Below are 18,506 nucleotides of genomic sequence, written 5' to 3'. Positions count from 1 at the left end.
CATGTTTGACAACAAAGAGGTTCCAGGTCCCATCAAGGTCAGGTCCCAAGGTCACGGCTCTCCCCTGCACTTTAACTTACAACAACAACAAAGATGGCGACCTCCAGCATAACACGTCCAACGGAAATACATATTTAAGGAGGCTTCTTAGTCAAGGTTGAGGGGGGGGGGGAGGCTAGTGTAAACAAAGGTTATGAGGGGAGAGGTGGGTCTACTTGTAAACAAAGATGTTATGTGAGGGTCTCTAGTTAAAAACAAAGATGTTATTTTCACTTGTCCGATGTTCTAGTTTCAGCTGACGTTGGGTTTCCCCACCCAGGTCAATAACCCTAACCTTAACCCTGACTAGTTCTAGAACACATCCTACCCTTGATATATATATATATATATATATATATATATAGATATATATATATATATATATATATATATATATATATATCCTACCCTTGATATATATATATATATATATATATATATGTGTGTGTGTGTGTGTGTGTACCCGAAACAGCCCATTTCTTTATTTGGTGTACAGCTTTACATCCTGTTCGCCGACTAAAGCTGATTTAACATCGTGACTAAATAACGAAAGCTGTTTTAATGTCCTGATTAAACCTGCTGTAATGAGCTGCCTATCTTTACAAACGTCTAAAAGTTATCGAAGAATTTCTCCTGACTAAAATAGACATTATCAAACGGCCAAGAGTGAGTGCCCCTGAAATAGCAGTTGCCTCCCACAGCAGAAGATAAATCTCTGTTCAGGTGTTTGCGACGTATACTCCAACCACCCTCCTCCCTCCCCCACACACACCCCTGACGTTTAAAGACCGACATAAACCCTATCACATAGCACCCCGGGTGGGGGAGATGAAGATCGGGTTAACCGTTAGACTTTACCTTAAACCAACTTCCGGAATGGCACTTCCGGCCACGTGATGGAAGGGAAAAAACTCGAATTTCTCACAGTGGGTTCTGGGTTAATCTTCTTCGTTTGATTTATAGGTGGCTGTTGGCTGGTCACCACTTGTTGGCTGGTCACCACTTGTTGGATGGTCACCACTATAATATAAGCGGGCAAGTAGTGTGTCAGTCCTTCCTTCCTTCCGTCATCGCTATAGATTTTGGGACTATAAAAGTAAACTACGCACCATGCTGTGCTTTTCAGTGCACCGCAGTGTCTTATTATAAGTATTAGAGTAGGGTTTGTTTATATAGCGGCATAGAGCTATTTTATAATTTCCACTGTTTGTACAATTTTGCATAACGTAAAGAGAATATTAAATACACGCACATTGCTAAAACATATTAAAAGGATCAATGTCAAATATAGTTTTCTTTAATATTCCCAGAAAAAGTGGATACATTTTATTAACATAATAACAGTAGGGTAGAAAAATCTAATTAAACTGCTTAGTAATTTTGCCAATGGAGGTAATTCAAAGATAAATTGAACTCACGCTAAAAATGTGAATGCAAAATCTGCAAGACGGAATAATTGTTGGAATAATATAATTAGCAAAATGTGAATGCAAATTATGCTGACGTGTAAGAGTACATTATTGTTGGAATATTATTATTAGCACATTGATTGATAAAAGGCTATCTTTTATTTCTTTTTATTCACTGAATGTACTGTTTACTAATTATAATTTTTAATCAACTATTCCGCACCATTATAGACATTGGGTGCGCAATGGTTTTAGTTATGAAACTCAATTGTAAATTTTTAAAATTAAAATACTGGGAAAAAAATGCGTGAATTGATAAAGTGATATATGGTTTGGTAGGTAAACACGGATATTATAGATATTGCCTATTTTTTATTGTATATTATTTATTATTATTCTATCTTTCGGTTTGCGGACAAGCTGGGGTTTTATAAGAGAGGCGTAGCTAGGGGGGGGGGGGGTGGAAATCGAAAGTTTTAGGGAGGGGGAGGGGGGTAGGGTGCAAATCGAAAGTTTGAGGGGATGCAAATCAAAAGTTTGAGCGGGGGGAATTTCAAATCAAAAGTGGTGCAAATCGAAAGTCTGAGGGGATGGGTGGAAATTGAAATTTTGAGGGGAGGGGGTGCAAATCGTAAGTTTGAGGGAGGGTCAAATCGAAAGTTTGTCCCCGGGCGCCGGAAAGGGTCGCAACGCCTCTGTTTTGTAGTCATTCACTGTGTCAGACGCGTCCGCCGGGACTCGGAAAGGGCGCGATTTGGCGCTACGGGCTAGACTGTGAGCAATATGCCTTTATGATTGCATTTAAATTGTGTTTATGTTATGAGTGTTGTGTTCGTTTTTTCGTTGTTTTTTTTTTTTTGCGTTTGTTCGTTTGTGTTGTGTTTAGTTTTGTTCTGTTCCAAAGTTGGTATATTTAAAAATGATTTACCATTAACGGTTTATAGGTTATGTGAGTGTGACCTGACCGTTAGACTTTACCTTAAACCAACTTCCGGAATGGCACTTCCGGCCACGTGATGGAAGGGAAAAAACTCGAATTTCTCACAGTGGGTTCTGGGTTAATCTTCTTCGTTTGATTTATTGGTGGTTGTTTAGTTGGTCACCACTTGTTGGCTGGTCACCTATTGTAGGCTGGTCACCACTTGTTGGCTAGTCACCACTTGTTGGCTGGTCACCACTTGTTGGCTGGTCACCACTTGTTAGCTAGTCACCACTTGTTGACAGGTCACCACTTGTTGGCTAGTCACCTATTGTAGGCTAGTCACCACTTGTTGGCTGGTCACCACTTGTTAGCTGGTCACCACTTGTTGACTGGTCATCACTTGTTGGCTAGTCACCTATTGTAGGCTGGTCACCACTTGTTGGCTAGTCACCTATTGTAGGCTAGTCACCACTTGTAGATCACAGCATCACGCACACAAAATACTTGCTCATACCACTTTACTCTTTCTCTCAAACTAAGCATTTTCATTTTCTACTCACCATCAGTGGCGGATTAAGGGGGGTGCTGAAAGGGCTGCAGCTAGGGGCCCCCAAATTTACCACCTAATTGTTTTCACTATACAAACTTAAGTTTTAACGTTTGCATCACAAGCTTCAATTTTTTTCAAAACCTCAAATACTTGCACACACGTAGGTATAAATACCACCTGTCATCACCTCCTACCCTGGCATCTGTAATCTATATATATATAAAGCAAAGTTCTCCAGACGCCGCAGGTGCTTCAAATTTGGTAGGATCCTGCCTTGGGGCAATAGAACACGGGGGCCGGTGCCGGTTGGCCGAAAGTCGACGATGAGGGGGTCAACACTGACCTCGGCTGATCGGCGCCTTGTATGGGCTATATAACGAAAAAAATAAATTGCCGAACGACCTCCCTTGATATTTTGTGAGGTGGTAGGAGAACGACTAAGGGTGTCATAAAAAACTCGGCATATCTGGGAAAACTTCGTAAAGTGGTCAAAACTGACCAGTCGTATTTCCCTATATAATCTTTGTATTTTACGGGAAAAACAGAGGGAAATCTTAACAGAGATTTTAGTTCTGGCTAATTTTTTGCATGCACTTCCGCAAATGGCTAGGCCATTTGGGAAAACTGTCGGTTTGACTCAAAGCCCTCGACAAGGGCTAAAATATAACCGTGAGTGAAATTCTCCTTATTTGAGATATAAAACGAACTTTTTTTTGCCGAACGACCCCCCCCCCCCCCTTGATATTTTGTGATGTGGTAGAGGAACGCCTAGGGGTGTCATAAAAAAAAAAAACTCGGTATATCTGAGAAAACTTCGTAACACCATTTTATAGCTAGGCACTATTTTATAGTTGGGTACCATGTTTTTAGTTGGGCACCATTTATAGCCATTCACCATTTAATAGCTAGGCACTATTTTATAGCTAGGCACCATTTTATAGCTAGGCACCATGTTATAGCTAGGCACCATGTTATACCTATGCACTATGTTATAGCTAGGCAACATGTTATAGCTAGGCACCATAGTTATTTTACAGAGAGAGCATGAGATCAATTCATGTAACATAAGACATATGCCCTGTGAGAGGGTCCTATGTTTACTAGATTAGGGATAACATAAGACATATGCCCTGTGAGAGGGTCCTATGTTTACTAGATTTGGGATAACATAAGACATATGCCCTGTGAGAGGGTATAATTTAAATAAATCTCAGGCTCTACTGAAGCCTGACCATTACAAGCCCTGATATTTCAGTCTAGTCCAATCGCTGACCACTGACCGCTGGACGTTCTCGTGTCAAAACTTTAAGGCGCCGGAACTTTCTGGAAATAATTGCCTTACCGCCCCTGTTGTGACCTCTTAAGGTCATCTACAGGAGAGGGCGTGGTGACCTTACAACTGACCTGTTGGGATAGTAAAGGTCACGTCGCATGCCAAGTTGACCTTCCAATTAAGAAACATGACCCCCCATTGGTCCCCGCCCCTGACACGGTGACGTTTAATTAAATTCTGACCAGCATACATTACAATCGGGACTAACTCAGCACCTTGTATTTCTGACCCTACTAGCCCATGTAACAACCCGACCCAGCAGAGTGTGAGTACTTCTGACCCAGGTGACCCATGTAACAGTCTGACCCAGGTGACCAGACGACCCCGGTGTCTTGACTGGTGAGCACGTGACCTTGATGTGCCCCCCCCCACCCCACGTAAAGGCCGTGCCGTGAAATTCTTTGATCTACGTCACCCAACTGAGCAGACGGCGTGAAGATTGACCGATAGCTCCCCCCCCCCATGTGGACTGACGACTCGTCTAGACAACAAATTGGACATGCTAGGATAAAGCGGAACCCTCGCCAGGCGCCATTTCGGGCCACCACAGTACATGGGCCACCACAGTACATGGACCACCACAGTACATGGGCCACCACAGTACATGGACCACCACAGTACATGGGCCACCACAGTACATGGACCACTACAGCACATGGACCACCACAGTACATGGACCACCACAGCACATGGACCACCACAGTACATGGGCCACCACAGTACATGGACCACCACAGTACATGGGCCACCACAGCACATGGGCCACCACAGTACACGGGCCACCCAGTACATGGGCCACCACATTACATGGGCCACCACAGTACATGGGCCACCACAGTACATGGGCCACCACAATACATGGGCCACCACAGTACATGGGCCACCACAGTACATGGGCCACCACTCCACCACAGTACATGGGCCACCACAGTACATGGGCCACACCACAGTACATGGGCCACCACAGTACATGGGCCACCACAGTACATGGGCCACCACAGTACATGGGCCACCACAGTACATGGGCCACCACAATACATGGGCCACCACAATACATGGGCCACCACAGTACATGGGCCACCACAGTACATGGGCCACCACAGTACATGGGCCACCACAGTACACGGGCCACCACAGTACACGGGCCACCCAGTACATGGCCCACCACAATACATGGGCCACCACAGTACATGGGCCACCAAGCAGGGACAAGGGTCATTAACGTACACGAGTCTCTACGGCCGAGCGAACAAATTTCCGGTACAGTGGACATGTGAACACATAAAAACATGACACTTTAACCTAACGTACTCAAACGTGTGAGCACATATAAACATGCGAACCTCCATCTTCATGCCGTCGCAGATAAAGGGTCGGCAATAGAAAATCCGCTTTCATCTAGCTCATACGTGAGTACGTTAGGTTCAAGTATCAAGTTTATATGAAAAAACGATATAAGCTTGTGATTTAAACATTAAAATAATGTGTTGTTGTAAAAGCTAATAACTAAATAATTTGGTCTAGTAAAAGCTAATAGCTATATAGTAAAGTGAAAATTTAAATATGTCTATTTGTTGGTGAGATACGGTTTGTTGTCTATGTTATACAGCCAATCATTAGCAAGTTTTAGTAATGCAAGTAATTTATTAGGGCCTACTACTGAGGGAAACAATAGTTGGACAGCAAGTGATGACAACTAATGTTGATACTGTATTTGACTGAGAAAAGTTTTTGTCGGTTGCACTTGAAACTGCGCTGATTTGATGATACGCATTTGTTATGTTATTTTAAAAGACATAAAATGTTTATTATTTTTATTGCCAAAAACATTTAATTACTTTTTATTTAAAAAATAAATGTATTTCACCAACAAATTTCCATATTTAAATTAATCCAAAAATAAGATGTTCAATATATTTGTTCTCTGACAATTTTTATTTCAGTTAATACCAGATGGTTTGGCTATCTGTGATGTAGTTCACTGGTTGAGTTATAACCAAAACAAATAATACTCAACTTATTATTTTTCTCTTTGTAAAAGGTAACTTAGATTTTGTGTTGATCAAAATGGAAGCAACATTGTAAATATTACACGCTGGCTTTCTTTGACTTCTTTTGTCATATGAAATTGTCACGCAATATGGCTCCCACCAAAATGGCTCCCAACAAAAAGGCTCCCACCAAAATGGTGTTCTAATTTAGTTAAAGGTCCTGGTGTTTTAACCACCTTATCACGTGACGAAACGGTCTTTGTGTACGGCTAATCGGTTTAAAATATGAAAACTACGTAGATCTATGCTCGCGAGTAGGAAAACATTGAAATTATGCTAATGAGCTCTCTTTGAACTCCCTCACGCCAGCTCAACCTTGACCGCAGTATCGACATTTGCGCAGAGGGAGGAGGGTCAAAGGGCGCTGGTACAAGCTGTGACCACACTAGGAGGACGCCAGACAGGTGTTTGGGCCGGTCATTAGAGGTGTGATGGCGGCGGTCATTAATGGTGGGATGGCGGTGGTCATTAATGGTGTGTTGGGGGCGCTAATAGAGGTGGAAATGTTAATTAGGGTATTAATAAACAGTTGAACTTTGAGTGTGTGTATTACACAGGACTTGCGGGCACAACGAATGGACGGTCACGGTAAGTGGACGGCCACAATAAGTGGACGGCCAGGGTAAGTGGACGGCCACGAGAAGTGGGCAGACGTCCACGACGTGGCTTGCAGCAGACAAGTGTCTGCGCGTGACGTCAAGGTCAAGACGAGCAGAACGCGTTCAATAAATGCTCGGCAGAATGTAGACACCCTCCCCGCCGTCTCCACCCCTTCCCAACACCCTCCCCTCCCCACCCCTCAGCACATCCTCCCACCCCCCACCACCACCAGCAGACAGACCATCGAGACAAAACTTCACGTGTACAACTGTTTGTCTACAACAACTGTTTGTTGCTGGTCCGAACATAAAAACAAATATTTGACAACTCAGACAGGTAAAACTAGCTTTGATCTACACGTGTGAGGACTGAACAGACAGGCGTTACCTGCACTCACCAGCCAAGACGGGGTGGGGGGGGGCGTGGGGGGTGGGGGGCTGGGGTTTGATTGTCGTTAATTAAAGGTTTGGACGTGTTTCATTGTAATGGTTAAATCAAGTCATTTATATCCTGGGTTTGATGGGGGAGGGAACGGGTTGGATGAGAAGGCGGGGTGTCTTATTTTTCATTAGATGTGACATTCGATGGTCATATTTTTGTATGGTACAATGGGGGGGGGGGGGGGGGAGGTGAGTGGTGTAGGGGAGGTGAGTGGTGTAGGGGTGATCAAGTGCTGGCATTCAGCCCCAGCATCCCCGGCACCTGGCCGTACAACTGACCAACAGCAACAAGGTCAGGGGGTGAGCCGTGTCGGGACGACACTGACCACTTGACCTGATGCTCGTGCAGGCAACGACTGGACTCTGTCCGCTGGCCACGCGCAGTACCGCCTAGTCACGCCGAGCAGCGGAATGACCAGTCCATCTGACCAGAGAAATCAACAGTGAAACTGACCATTTGCTCGCACTTGGACCCAGGCATTCACCGCGGTGACCTTATCTCGTCTGCTGTCTGTCCAGCTAATGGTGGTCTATCCTAGCTTGGTCAAGCGGTCTATTGTCTGCTCGTTAGGGGCGGGCTCGGGGCAGATGCATCCCCCCCCCCCCCCACACTGTTGGTACGCTGCTTTATGATGGATGTTACCTGGTAAATTAAGTTCACAGGCATTCAAAGACTTGTCATCAGTGAGGCGCATCCATACGGCGACCCGATCAAAGTGAGACCCAATCAAAAGTGAGACACAACCAATCAAAAGTGAGACCCAACCAATCGAAAGTGAGACCCAATATTAGTGAGACCCATCACCCTTTTCCGATGAGCCACCTGACCCTCCCCTAAATGGTAAGTGTCCGGGTACGTTGACCAGGCAAAGACTAGACAAAAAGGGTGGTCAAATGTTTTCAAACTTCACTTCAGTAAATCGTTTACTCAGTAATTTCAGGAACAGACAATGTGAGATCACGCAAAAAGTTGTGTGAACGGGACTTGAAAGCAGCTTCACACATGTCATTTTTTTTTTTTTTTTTTTTTTTTGGGTTTTCAGAATTTTTTAAAGTTCTAGAAGGAAAATGTGTTTGATGTAAAAGATGACTGGTTTTTCTAGAAACGTCTGCTTGAATCCTAGCTTGATGGTCGAATTCCAGGGGATTCTAGCCCTGGGCTCTATTATGTCTCATGTATCGCAGATAACGATACCACCGGTATTGAAGGTAACGATACTACCGGTATTGAAGGTAACGATACCATTAATATAGAAGAAAACGATACTGCAATCGTTTAATTTGGAGTCAGTCTGCGAGTTTAACGTTAGGGTTACTTGTTCGGTAGAAAAATTGTTTGGTAACATCCCAGCGAGGTCCACGTTAATGCTAATAGGAAAGTACAAAAATAACACTATTTGTTTTAAAGTAGCTTTAACGCGAAAGTCAGATGAATCAGAATACATTGTAATGGAATTAGTCAGCCACGTAATTAATTAACTTAATTAATCATGGCATCGCGTGGGATTAGTCAAGTTAGCAGAGTTGAAATAAAGTTTCTTAAAGAAGATGCCAGGCTATGATTGGTCAGCTACACCACGTGACGGAGAAAAGCGCAAACACCCAACCGCGTCTATTTTAAAGGTCAGATCTCTTAGAATCCTATTTTTAGAAACTTATCAAACCGCGGAACTAGGTCACAGACGATCTGGGGGTGAGATCAATCAGACGATGACCTACATTCCTCGGCTGGCACAAGGTGAGTTCACCTTTCACAAGATCGCGCAACACGTCCTCACATAGCTGGTGCCGGATCACGTGACTTTTCTTAACGAATTGGGGGGGGGGGGATTGACCCCAAACAGGACTTCGTTGGGCTTCAGTGGCGGCTTGGGTAAAGTTATCTGGTGGGGTCGGGCTAGGGATAGGTCGGTCCCTACAGAGAATTCCCCTGTACATACAAATATATACATATGGCTGAAACTGCGAGTGTTTGTTTTTTAGTTGAAAGGTCAGCGTTGAAAGGTATGTTGCATCCCTCTTGCGTATTTGGTTAGCATGTGTAGAGATGACCTTGACTTTGATCGGTTGAACCAACTCCCTAAACATCCTGTTGTTAGCTGATAACGCTGGTTTTGTAGGTGATAATTAATTAGGTTAATGGGTCAGTAGGGAGCCTATGGTCCAGATAGTTTTGGGACAAGAAAAGGCCATTTTAAAACAGTGACTTACACGTATGTGCTGATTTATCTCTTCAAATCTGGGCAACATGTAAAATTATAATGTAAACTGTAAACCTACCTGTAGTCCATCTCTCGTGTAAACCTAGTCCAGCTCTAGTGTAAACTTACCTGTAGTCCAGCTCTCGTGTAAACCTACCAGTAGTCCATCTCTCGTGTAAACCTAGTCCAGCTCTAGTGTAAACTTACCTGTAGTCCAGCTCTCGTGTAAACTTACCTGTAGTCCAGCTCTCGTGTAAACCTACCTGTAGTCCAGCTCTCGTGTAAACCTACCTGTAGTCCATCTCTCGTGTAAACCTATCTGTAGTCCAGCTTAATTAAAACCGTATGTCAGTAACGACTACATTATAATTAAGGTCAGTGACCTCTCAGCTACTGGATCCAGCGGCGGTAATTGGTTGATGTAAGATATGGGGGGGGGGGGGGACACCATTAGTCAGCTAAATAAACTGATCTTATAGGCCTAACAAATGCAGCCACGGGTCAGCTAAAACTGATATAACAAATGGTGTGATTGGTTAACTAAATAAACTGATGTACACCGTGCTCTACGATAGGTCAATATAACGGGCCTGTAGTATCGATGTTTACACTATTGCTTTTTGTTGGTTGACATGTCAAGGGTCAGAGGTCGCCTGGTCATTTGCTCAACATTGTTGGTCACGTGACCATTAGCAAACAACTCAACTCTACCTCTCGCGACCGTGGCTCTCTTGGACGTTGGCTCGGCTTACGGATGTCACATTCGCTCGTTTGTCGTCTGCTGCTCTGTGACTTCTCGTCGTGATCTTTGACCCCTGACAGGTAGCCGCCGCCGTCTGCTCCCCGTCAGGCCTGAAATGTCCCCAAAACTGTTTGCCGCACACCCTCTTGTTAAACTTCACACGGACTGGGCACAGCGGGAGGGTGGGGAACTCCCCTACGTAGGGTGGGGGGGGGGGGGGGGACGACGACAGCCGAAGTCAAGTTTAAAAACGTAGCAGACGACAACAGTTGAGCAGACGACAATGTTTTATTGCCTTTTGGTCTTACAGGTGGATCTGTCCTGCCCCGAACGGCCAACTTTTAGGATGGGTTACAGACACGAAGAAAAACTGGAATTTGTTCATGTTGCCATAGTAACCGGGAGACTGCTCTCAATTATCTAAAACATAGGGGTGTCACCAAAGGTTCGGGGTGCTATCACAGGCTAGGGGTGTTATGAAGGGTGTTGGTGACCTGCCCTGGCTAGAGTCATGGTGTGAGCACTCACTGGAAATGCTCACACTATTTGCTGTGATGTCTTGTGTAACCTCCTGCCTACAGGCCTATAACCTCCTGCCTACAGGTCTATAACCTGTCTACAGGCCTATAACTTCCGGCCTATAAACCTGTGTAACCTCCTGCCTACAGGCCTGTAACTTCCTGTCTATAAACCTGTGTAACCTCCTGTGAAAGACCAACGAATACGTCAGACCAGCCTAGCAGATCGTGCTGTATTGGTCCCGTTCACGCCCCAGTAAGTCCCCATTCATAAAGTGAATCAACCAATTTCTCTTTCACTTGGCTGGCCAAGCCATCTCCTACATACCGGGATATGTTGAGCCGAGAAAACTTTGGTGCATTAGGAGCCGTACCTAGCAGGTAACTGGTTCAAAGTTCTGCAGAGGTTGGGTTATATTAGGAGCCGTACCTAGCAGGTAACTGGTTCAAAGTTCTGCAGAGGTTGGGTTATATAGGGCATGCAGCAGGACAAAGGTGTCGCTAGGGAGTCTTGCGCTGGGAGTCATGCGCTGGGAGTCATGCGCTGGGTCTGTTTTAGCACACGACGCCGGTATGGGAGGTAAGGAGGAGGGGGGGGGGGTTGGGGAAGATAAGAACTGAATTAACCTTTGCTTGCAAGTCAAAGATGGTTTGTTTGTGACATGATGGAGGGGGGGGGGGGGGGTGGCGGCTGGGTTTTACCAGGGGCAGTAACTTCGTGAAACACGGTCACAAAACAGTAGGTCTATGCTAATGAGAGAGGAGCCAGACAGAAAAAGTCGATGAATACAAACTAGACTTATGGAAGGAAGATATAAATTTGTTTTTCTAGTTCAACCTAGTAGTTGTGGTCAATGTTCTTTGTGCTCGAATTAACATTATTAGATCATGGGAGAAAAGTTGGTGGGCTGGGGCTACAAGAATTGTTGGTGGGCTGGGCTACAAGAATTGTTGGTGGGCTGGGCTACAAGAATTGTAGGTGGGCTGGGCTACAAGAATTGTTGGTGGGCTGGGGCTACAAGAATTGTTGGTGGGCTGGGCTACAAGAATTGTTGGTGGGCTGGGCTACAAGAATTGTTGGTGGGCTGGGCTACAAGAATTGTTGGTGGGCTGGGGCTACAAGAATTGTTGGTGGGCTGGGCTACAAGAATTGTTGGTGGGCTGGGCTACAAGAATTGTTGGTGGGCTGGGGCTACAAGAATTGTTGGTGGGCTGGGGCTACAAGAATTGTTGGTGGGCTGGGCTACAAGAATTGTTGGTGGGCTGGGCTACAAGAATTGTTGGTGGTCTGGGCTACAAGAATTGTTGGTGGGCTGGGGCTACAAGAATTGTTGGTGGGCTGGGCTACAAGAATTGTTGGTGGGCTGGGCTATAAGAATTGTTGGTTGGCTGGGTTATACAAATTTTGTTGGTGGGCTGGGCTACAAGAATTGTTGGTGGGCTGGGTTATACAAATTTTGTTGGTGGGCTGGGCTACAAGAATTGTTGGTGGGCTGGGCTACAAGAATTGTTGGTGGGCTGGGCTACAAGAATTGTTGGTGGGCTGGGCTACAAGAATTGTTGGTGGGCTGGGCTACAAGAATTGTTGGTGGGCTGGGCTACAAGAATTGTAGGTGGGCTGGGCTACAAGAATTGTTGGTGGGCTGGGGCTACAAGAATTGTTGGTGGGCTGGGCTACAAGAATTGTTGGTGGGCTGGGGCTACAAGAATTGTTGGTGGGCTGGGTTATACAAATTTTGTTGGTGGGCTGGGCTACAAGAATTGTTGGTGGGCTGGGGCTACAAGAATTGTTGGTGGGCTGGGCTACAAGAATTGTTGGTGGGCTGGGCTACAAGAATTGTTGGTGGGCTGGGGCTACAAGAATTGTTGGTGGGCTGGGGCTAAAGAGCCTGCGTTGGACCTGGGGCTACAAGAAATGTTAGTCATCCATCCATGAATTGTCCATAAGAAACTTGTGTTAAAATTGTCCATCTGATATGTGTGATCGCCCCGCAAGTTCATGTGCTGGGGTGGGGACACAGACAACATACTGGGAGAACCGCTATGGGGACATTTCTTATCTTACTCTTTACCAAAGGTTGTCGACCCCGTAAAGGGTCAAGGTTACCAAACAACTAGGTCAACGGAAATTGTAATATTTTAACATTAAGAAAAACCAATCATCAATAAATGTCATTTCGGTAAATGTCATGTCAGATGACCCCCCCCCCCCCGGGGCTACAAATGCCACGTTGACGATGTAAACACCCTGTCAGAAAATGTGAGTGAGCATGTACGCGCGGTAACATCCTGCTCAACATATCTGTGTGACAGGTCACGCCGACCTGACTATCGTGGCCAGATATCCAATCAGTGGCCGATACATCGGGAATCCCCACACAGATGGCCGGCCTGACGGGTCGATGCTGCACACGGCTTCTTCTGTCCGGTGTCTTGTCGTGCAGGCAACAAGCCGGACTTTTACTGACAGCACCCTAACCCCCCCCCCCCCCCACACACACACACACACCATCCCACAATCCACCCCACATGCTTAAATCAGTGAATCATTACATCAAACACATAGGCCTGTCTGAAGAAGGGGAAAATCTTAGATAAATAATTTCGTCTATCTTTGAATAGGGAGGATGTGTGAGAAATGGTCTAGTCTAGCTTTGCTGGTCAAGTTTTGGTCTAGTCTAGGTCTGCTGGTCAAGTTTTGGTCTAGGTTAGGTCTACTGGTCAAGTCTTGGTCTAGTCTAGGTTTGCTGGTCTTGTCTTGATCTAGTCTAAGTCTATTGGTCAAGTTTTGGTCTAGTCTAGGTCTACTGGTCTACACAGAGTTATCGAACATGGCGGGAGGTATGTTTCCTATATTTTATCAGAGTTATCGAACATGACGGGAGGTATGTTTCCTATATTTTATCGGAGTTATCGAACATGGCGGGCGATATGTTTCCTATATTTCGCTATGGCCCTGGCTGATGCAAGTGTAATGCGAGTTTTCATCAACCGTGACCTTTTGAACTCACCAGTTTTTAGCGCGCTGCAAAGGTCAAGGTCAACTTTGTTAGGTCCACGGACAGTGTGACGTACGCAAACGTGCTGGTGTCTTGTATAATAATTCCCCGTGTCTTGTATATCAGGTGAAGTAGAGTCCTTCTGTTCATGTGAAAGTACCATCAGCGAGACAAGTACACCTTGTTGACCTAGATGTGTGATAATTCACGAGTTTTATTGCTCGTCTGACGCCCTTTGGTTGTTGAACATCACACTCTCAACATCCTTGACATCTTGTCGACCGGCTTCCCTACCCAGCCGGCGCCGGCAAAACAAATCAGCCGTATGGTGAAGTACGTCAAAATATATGCCCGTTAGTCGGTTTGGATTTGGTTTAGTTTTATGGCTGGAGTTTGTTTAGTTACTGTAAAAGCATTATGATTTATACTATTAATTCGATTTTCATCTTGTTAATAAGTAGAGATACTATAAGATAATTTACTCTGCAACCAATGTTCCCTCTAAGGACCAAGAGTGTGTGTGCAAAAAATATGTAGTGTGCGCGGTGCTAAAAATGACTTGGGCAAAATAATACGTATTTTTAGTCTTGCAATTAAGCATAATAATGAAGGCATGCATTTTGATAAATTAATAGTATAATGTGTGTGACTAATGAAACGTATGCAATTAAATGGAGACACGAATACCATCAAAATAAATAAAAAACTTATAAAAATTTTCAGATTTATACTTAGACAACAAGTTATATGGTAGACTTACTATGTTAAAGTAAGACAGTCATATGGTAATAATGCTAATACCATAACGGTAATACAAACACAATAGTTTAACATATGCAACATTTAATAAAGCTGACTTAAAAACAAATATTAGCTAACCTTTCAGGGGCATTTATTGCAATTTCTCGCGTCTAACCTTGCATTGCTTCCACACCTTATATGCTTTGTTTAAATCCACATCCTCTCCAGCATTTAGATATAACTTAATTTGCTTTAGCTTCTCCAAATGTGTGGCTTCAAGTATATTTCGTGCTTGCACTTTTATTATGTTAATAAGGCTAAAACCTTGTTCGTAATCAGCACTGCATGCTTGGAAGGTACAATAATGTCACTTAACTTTGCCAGTGAGCTAAATTGTTCTTTGTTTTGACAAATCTTGCATATTCAGACATATAATTTACAGACACAGATCTGAGTTTTTCACTTTATCGAAATTTGAAGTCATTGTATTGGATGGTAATTAACTGATCATTTGTTGTACGTAACCCGTCTTTGTACTTTACGCACAGTTCTTTGATATCTTTGACGCCAAACTCAAATGCACATTTTTTTTTAAACCTGTAGAATAAAAAAAGATGACCAAAACTGCAGTTCATCTCCTGGAAACCAAACATTTAAATGGTCGCAGACTGATTGTATGTTCTTTCGTTTAACTCACACTTTTCTTGACTTTAATGTTCAGTGTAGTGATGTGTTACGGCTGTCTCCAGAGCTAAGGCATCACTTACAGCAGGCTGAGTTATTCCACTAAAAACGGTTTTGTAGAATACAGAATTGACTGGACGAAATTTAAAATAAAGGATTAGCATTTTATGTACTGTTATGCCATCTACTATAAGCGTGTGGAATGATGCTGCTCGCAAGTTCTGTCAGTATGTTCTTTACAACAACATCGTTGATTACTTGAACAAACTCAAAGGCGTACTTCTTACTTCGCCAACTGTCTGGTATAGAAACATACTTCCCCATGTGGTTATGAATCAGTTGTACCGACAGCATCGAGGCGTTCATCCTTATGGTAAGAAGAACATTATCCGTTAGGATTCGAACTTGATCCTTGTTTGACGGCTGGCGCTCGTTTTGCTCAATTAGTTTTCCTCGCTCAATGTAAGTTTCAACCAGCAGACGTTTAAGACCAGTCCCATTTGAGCGGTTGTACGAAATCGCAACATTTCCTACATAAACACGAGACAATAAATGACGTTTTCAGTAGTCAAGCGCCCATGATTCCCAGAGCTTTCCTGTGACCAATTCGTTGCTCTTGTTGGTTTTGTTACAAGTAGTAGCAGCACAGAACTTACACTTGTCCAATCTCATCTGAGTATTCTAAGGTGCTTTCTAATTCAACCGAAACATTCTTAGATCTGGCATATTGGTTGTTACTTTAACTTTGAGTCATTCCAGTTTAAACGAATCTATCCCTTTTTTGTGTGCCACGTTGTTGTACTGCTTTTTACACACACTTTTTTCTCAACATTTTCAAATAGCACACAATAGTGGACATTTATTCCTGATTTACCTAAGCAGTGTGTGCATACTAAAACATTTCGATCCACATGCACGTAATAATCCCAAGAATCAGATATATAATATATAAATCTTTAAACCAAACAGAGCAAAAACATCCACCTTAAGTAACGTAAAACTTGCATCTGACTTGGCTTAATCGTCAAAGTTTCAAGATGGGGTGGAGGGGGAGAGGGGGCGGGGTCAAGCGACGATTTAAAAAACTTGCAGGGTCAGCTTCAATTCACAATACAATGCAGGTATTAGATGTCAGCTCCGGTCAGTTTTCAGGGTAAACCATTAAATCAAGCAATGGGAGTGTCACACAGCCCCGCTCAGGTGAGAGTTAAGTCATAAACTAGACCTGTGCTATGACAACCGAGGTCACCCCCTCCCCCCCCCCCCCCCGTCAGTGATAACCGTAGTTTCTGTTTATACCCCAAAACACAAAGACTGTTCGTTTAACAAAATAGGAACTAAAAATGTCGCTTAATTCAAATCACTGGCCACAATTTTCCTTGTGAATCAGGCTCGCCCGACGTTCTGGTAATCTGTGCGCGGGGTCAGAAAATGTCTGCGCGGCACATTTGAAAGTACTGCGCGGCCGCGCAGCCGCGCAGCTTAGAGGGAACACTGTCTGCAACCTCAAATTTTGTTAAATATTTATTTAAATAAATGTACTTATAAATAAATTTCGGCACATTACTGTGTTATGTAAGGTTTTTATCGTAACCCTTGAATCCGTCAGTCTTGTCGGTACACAATGTTTATTGTTGACGATTGCGTCAATGACAGCCTTTGTACTGTGTCGGCTTTTTGTCTTGATCCTATGCTTTGTTATGTAATGAGCTTGATAAATTGGGGAAGTACAGATTTCACGCTAATTCAGTTAGTAGTGAGAAAAAAAGATACAAACTGAGCACGCTGGAACACTCCATTAAATTCTACTTAATATAATTATATTAATTGTTATATGTATAACAGAATAAAACCCACATACTTGAGACAAATATTTTTAGGTGTTCTAAATATTACCATACGAATTCAAATATCTAAAATGTTAACATTGTATTGAATTAACATCTTGAACTGTGTGATTACTTAATACATACAAGTATTAACAAACTCCACGCAAATATAGACTTAACATTTGTGACTTTTTTCCTTGTGAATTTATTTCATGAAACTTTTTCCAGTGACTTTTCCCCCTACAATCTGAATATCACCAGATAACCACATACAGCCACACACCACATACTCCCACACACCATATACACCCACACACCACATACACCCACACACCCACACACCACATACACTCACACACCACATACACCCACACACCACATACACCCACACACCACATACACCCACACCACATACACTCACCACCACATACACTCACCACCACATACACCCACACACCACATACACTCACCACCACATACACCCACACCCACACACCACATACACTCACCACCACATACACCCACACACCACATACACCCACACACCACATACACCCACACACCACATACACCCACACACCACATACACCCACACACCACATACACCCACACACCACATACACCCACACACCACATACACCCACACACCACATACACCCACACACCACATACACCCACACACCACATACACCCACACACCACAGACACCCACACACCACATACATCCATAGACCACATACACCCACCCACCACATACACTCACCACCACACACACCACATACATCCACACACCACATACACCCACACACCACATACACCCACACACCACATACATCCACACACCACATACACCCACCAACCACATACACCCACACACCACATACACCACATACACCCACACACCACATACACCCACACACCACATACACCCACACACCACATACACCCACACACCACATACACCCATACACCACTCTGAGCCATATGAGAAAGTTAACCACGCCGTATAGGTTAACCATGCGGTATTAATTAACCCATAGCCACCAAACTTTTTATGAGCGGTCAAGGACAATGTCAAGGTCAAGACGTGAAAAGTTGATCCCGCATTAAGTCCGTCGTTTTATAGCAGGTATATGTCGCGGTGGTCATTACACGCGGGGACAAGGGCCAGCGGGGTGTCCGACCACATTAGTCACGGCTCAACGGGAATATAAATCTTCATACCTAGTCACACACACACACACACACCTCTCACATTTCCATACCTAGACACACACACTCTCACATCTCCATACCTAGTCACACACACACACACACACACTCTCACATCTCCATACCTAGTCACACACACACACACACAACCCTCTCACATCTCCATACCTAGTCACACACACACACACCCTCACATCTCCATACCTAGTCACACACACACACCCCTCTCACATCTC

The 18,506-nt window shown here is 44.1% G+C and overlaps 1 protein-coding gene across 1 annotated transcript; it reads left to right on the top strand.

Annotated features, from left to right (window-relative positions):
* Positions 1 to 4,806: 4,806 nt before the first annotated feature.
* On the top strand, positions 4,807 to 5,475 carry LOC131940561 (histidine-rich glycoprotein-like). Its single transcript, XM_059299248.1, has one exon. It carries the CDS (start codon positions 4,807 to 4,809, stop codon positions 5,473 to 5,475), a length of 669 nt encoding a protein of 222 aa, XP_059155231.1.
* The last annotated feature ends 13,031 nt before the right edge of the window (positions 5,476 to 18,506 follow it).

The sequence above is a fragment of the Physella acuta genome, unplaced genomic scaffold, assembly GCF_028476545.2.
Source record: "Physella acuta isolate Inbredline_101_S28 unplaced genomic scaffold, ASM2847654v3 ptg000322l, whole genome shotgun sequence".
NCBI lineage: Eukaryota > Metazoa > Mollusca > Gastropoda > Physidae > Physella > Physella acuta.
Note: the sequence above shows the minus strand (reverse complement) of the source record. Positions and strands in the feature narration are given on the sequence as shown.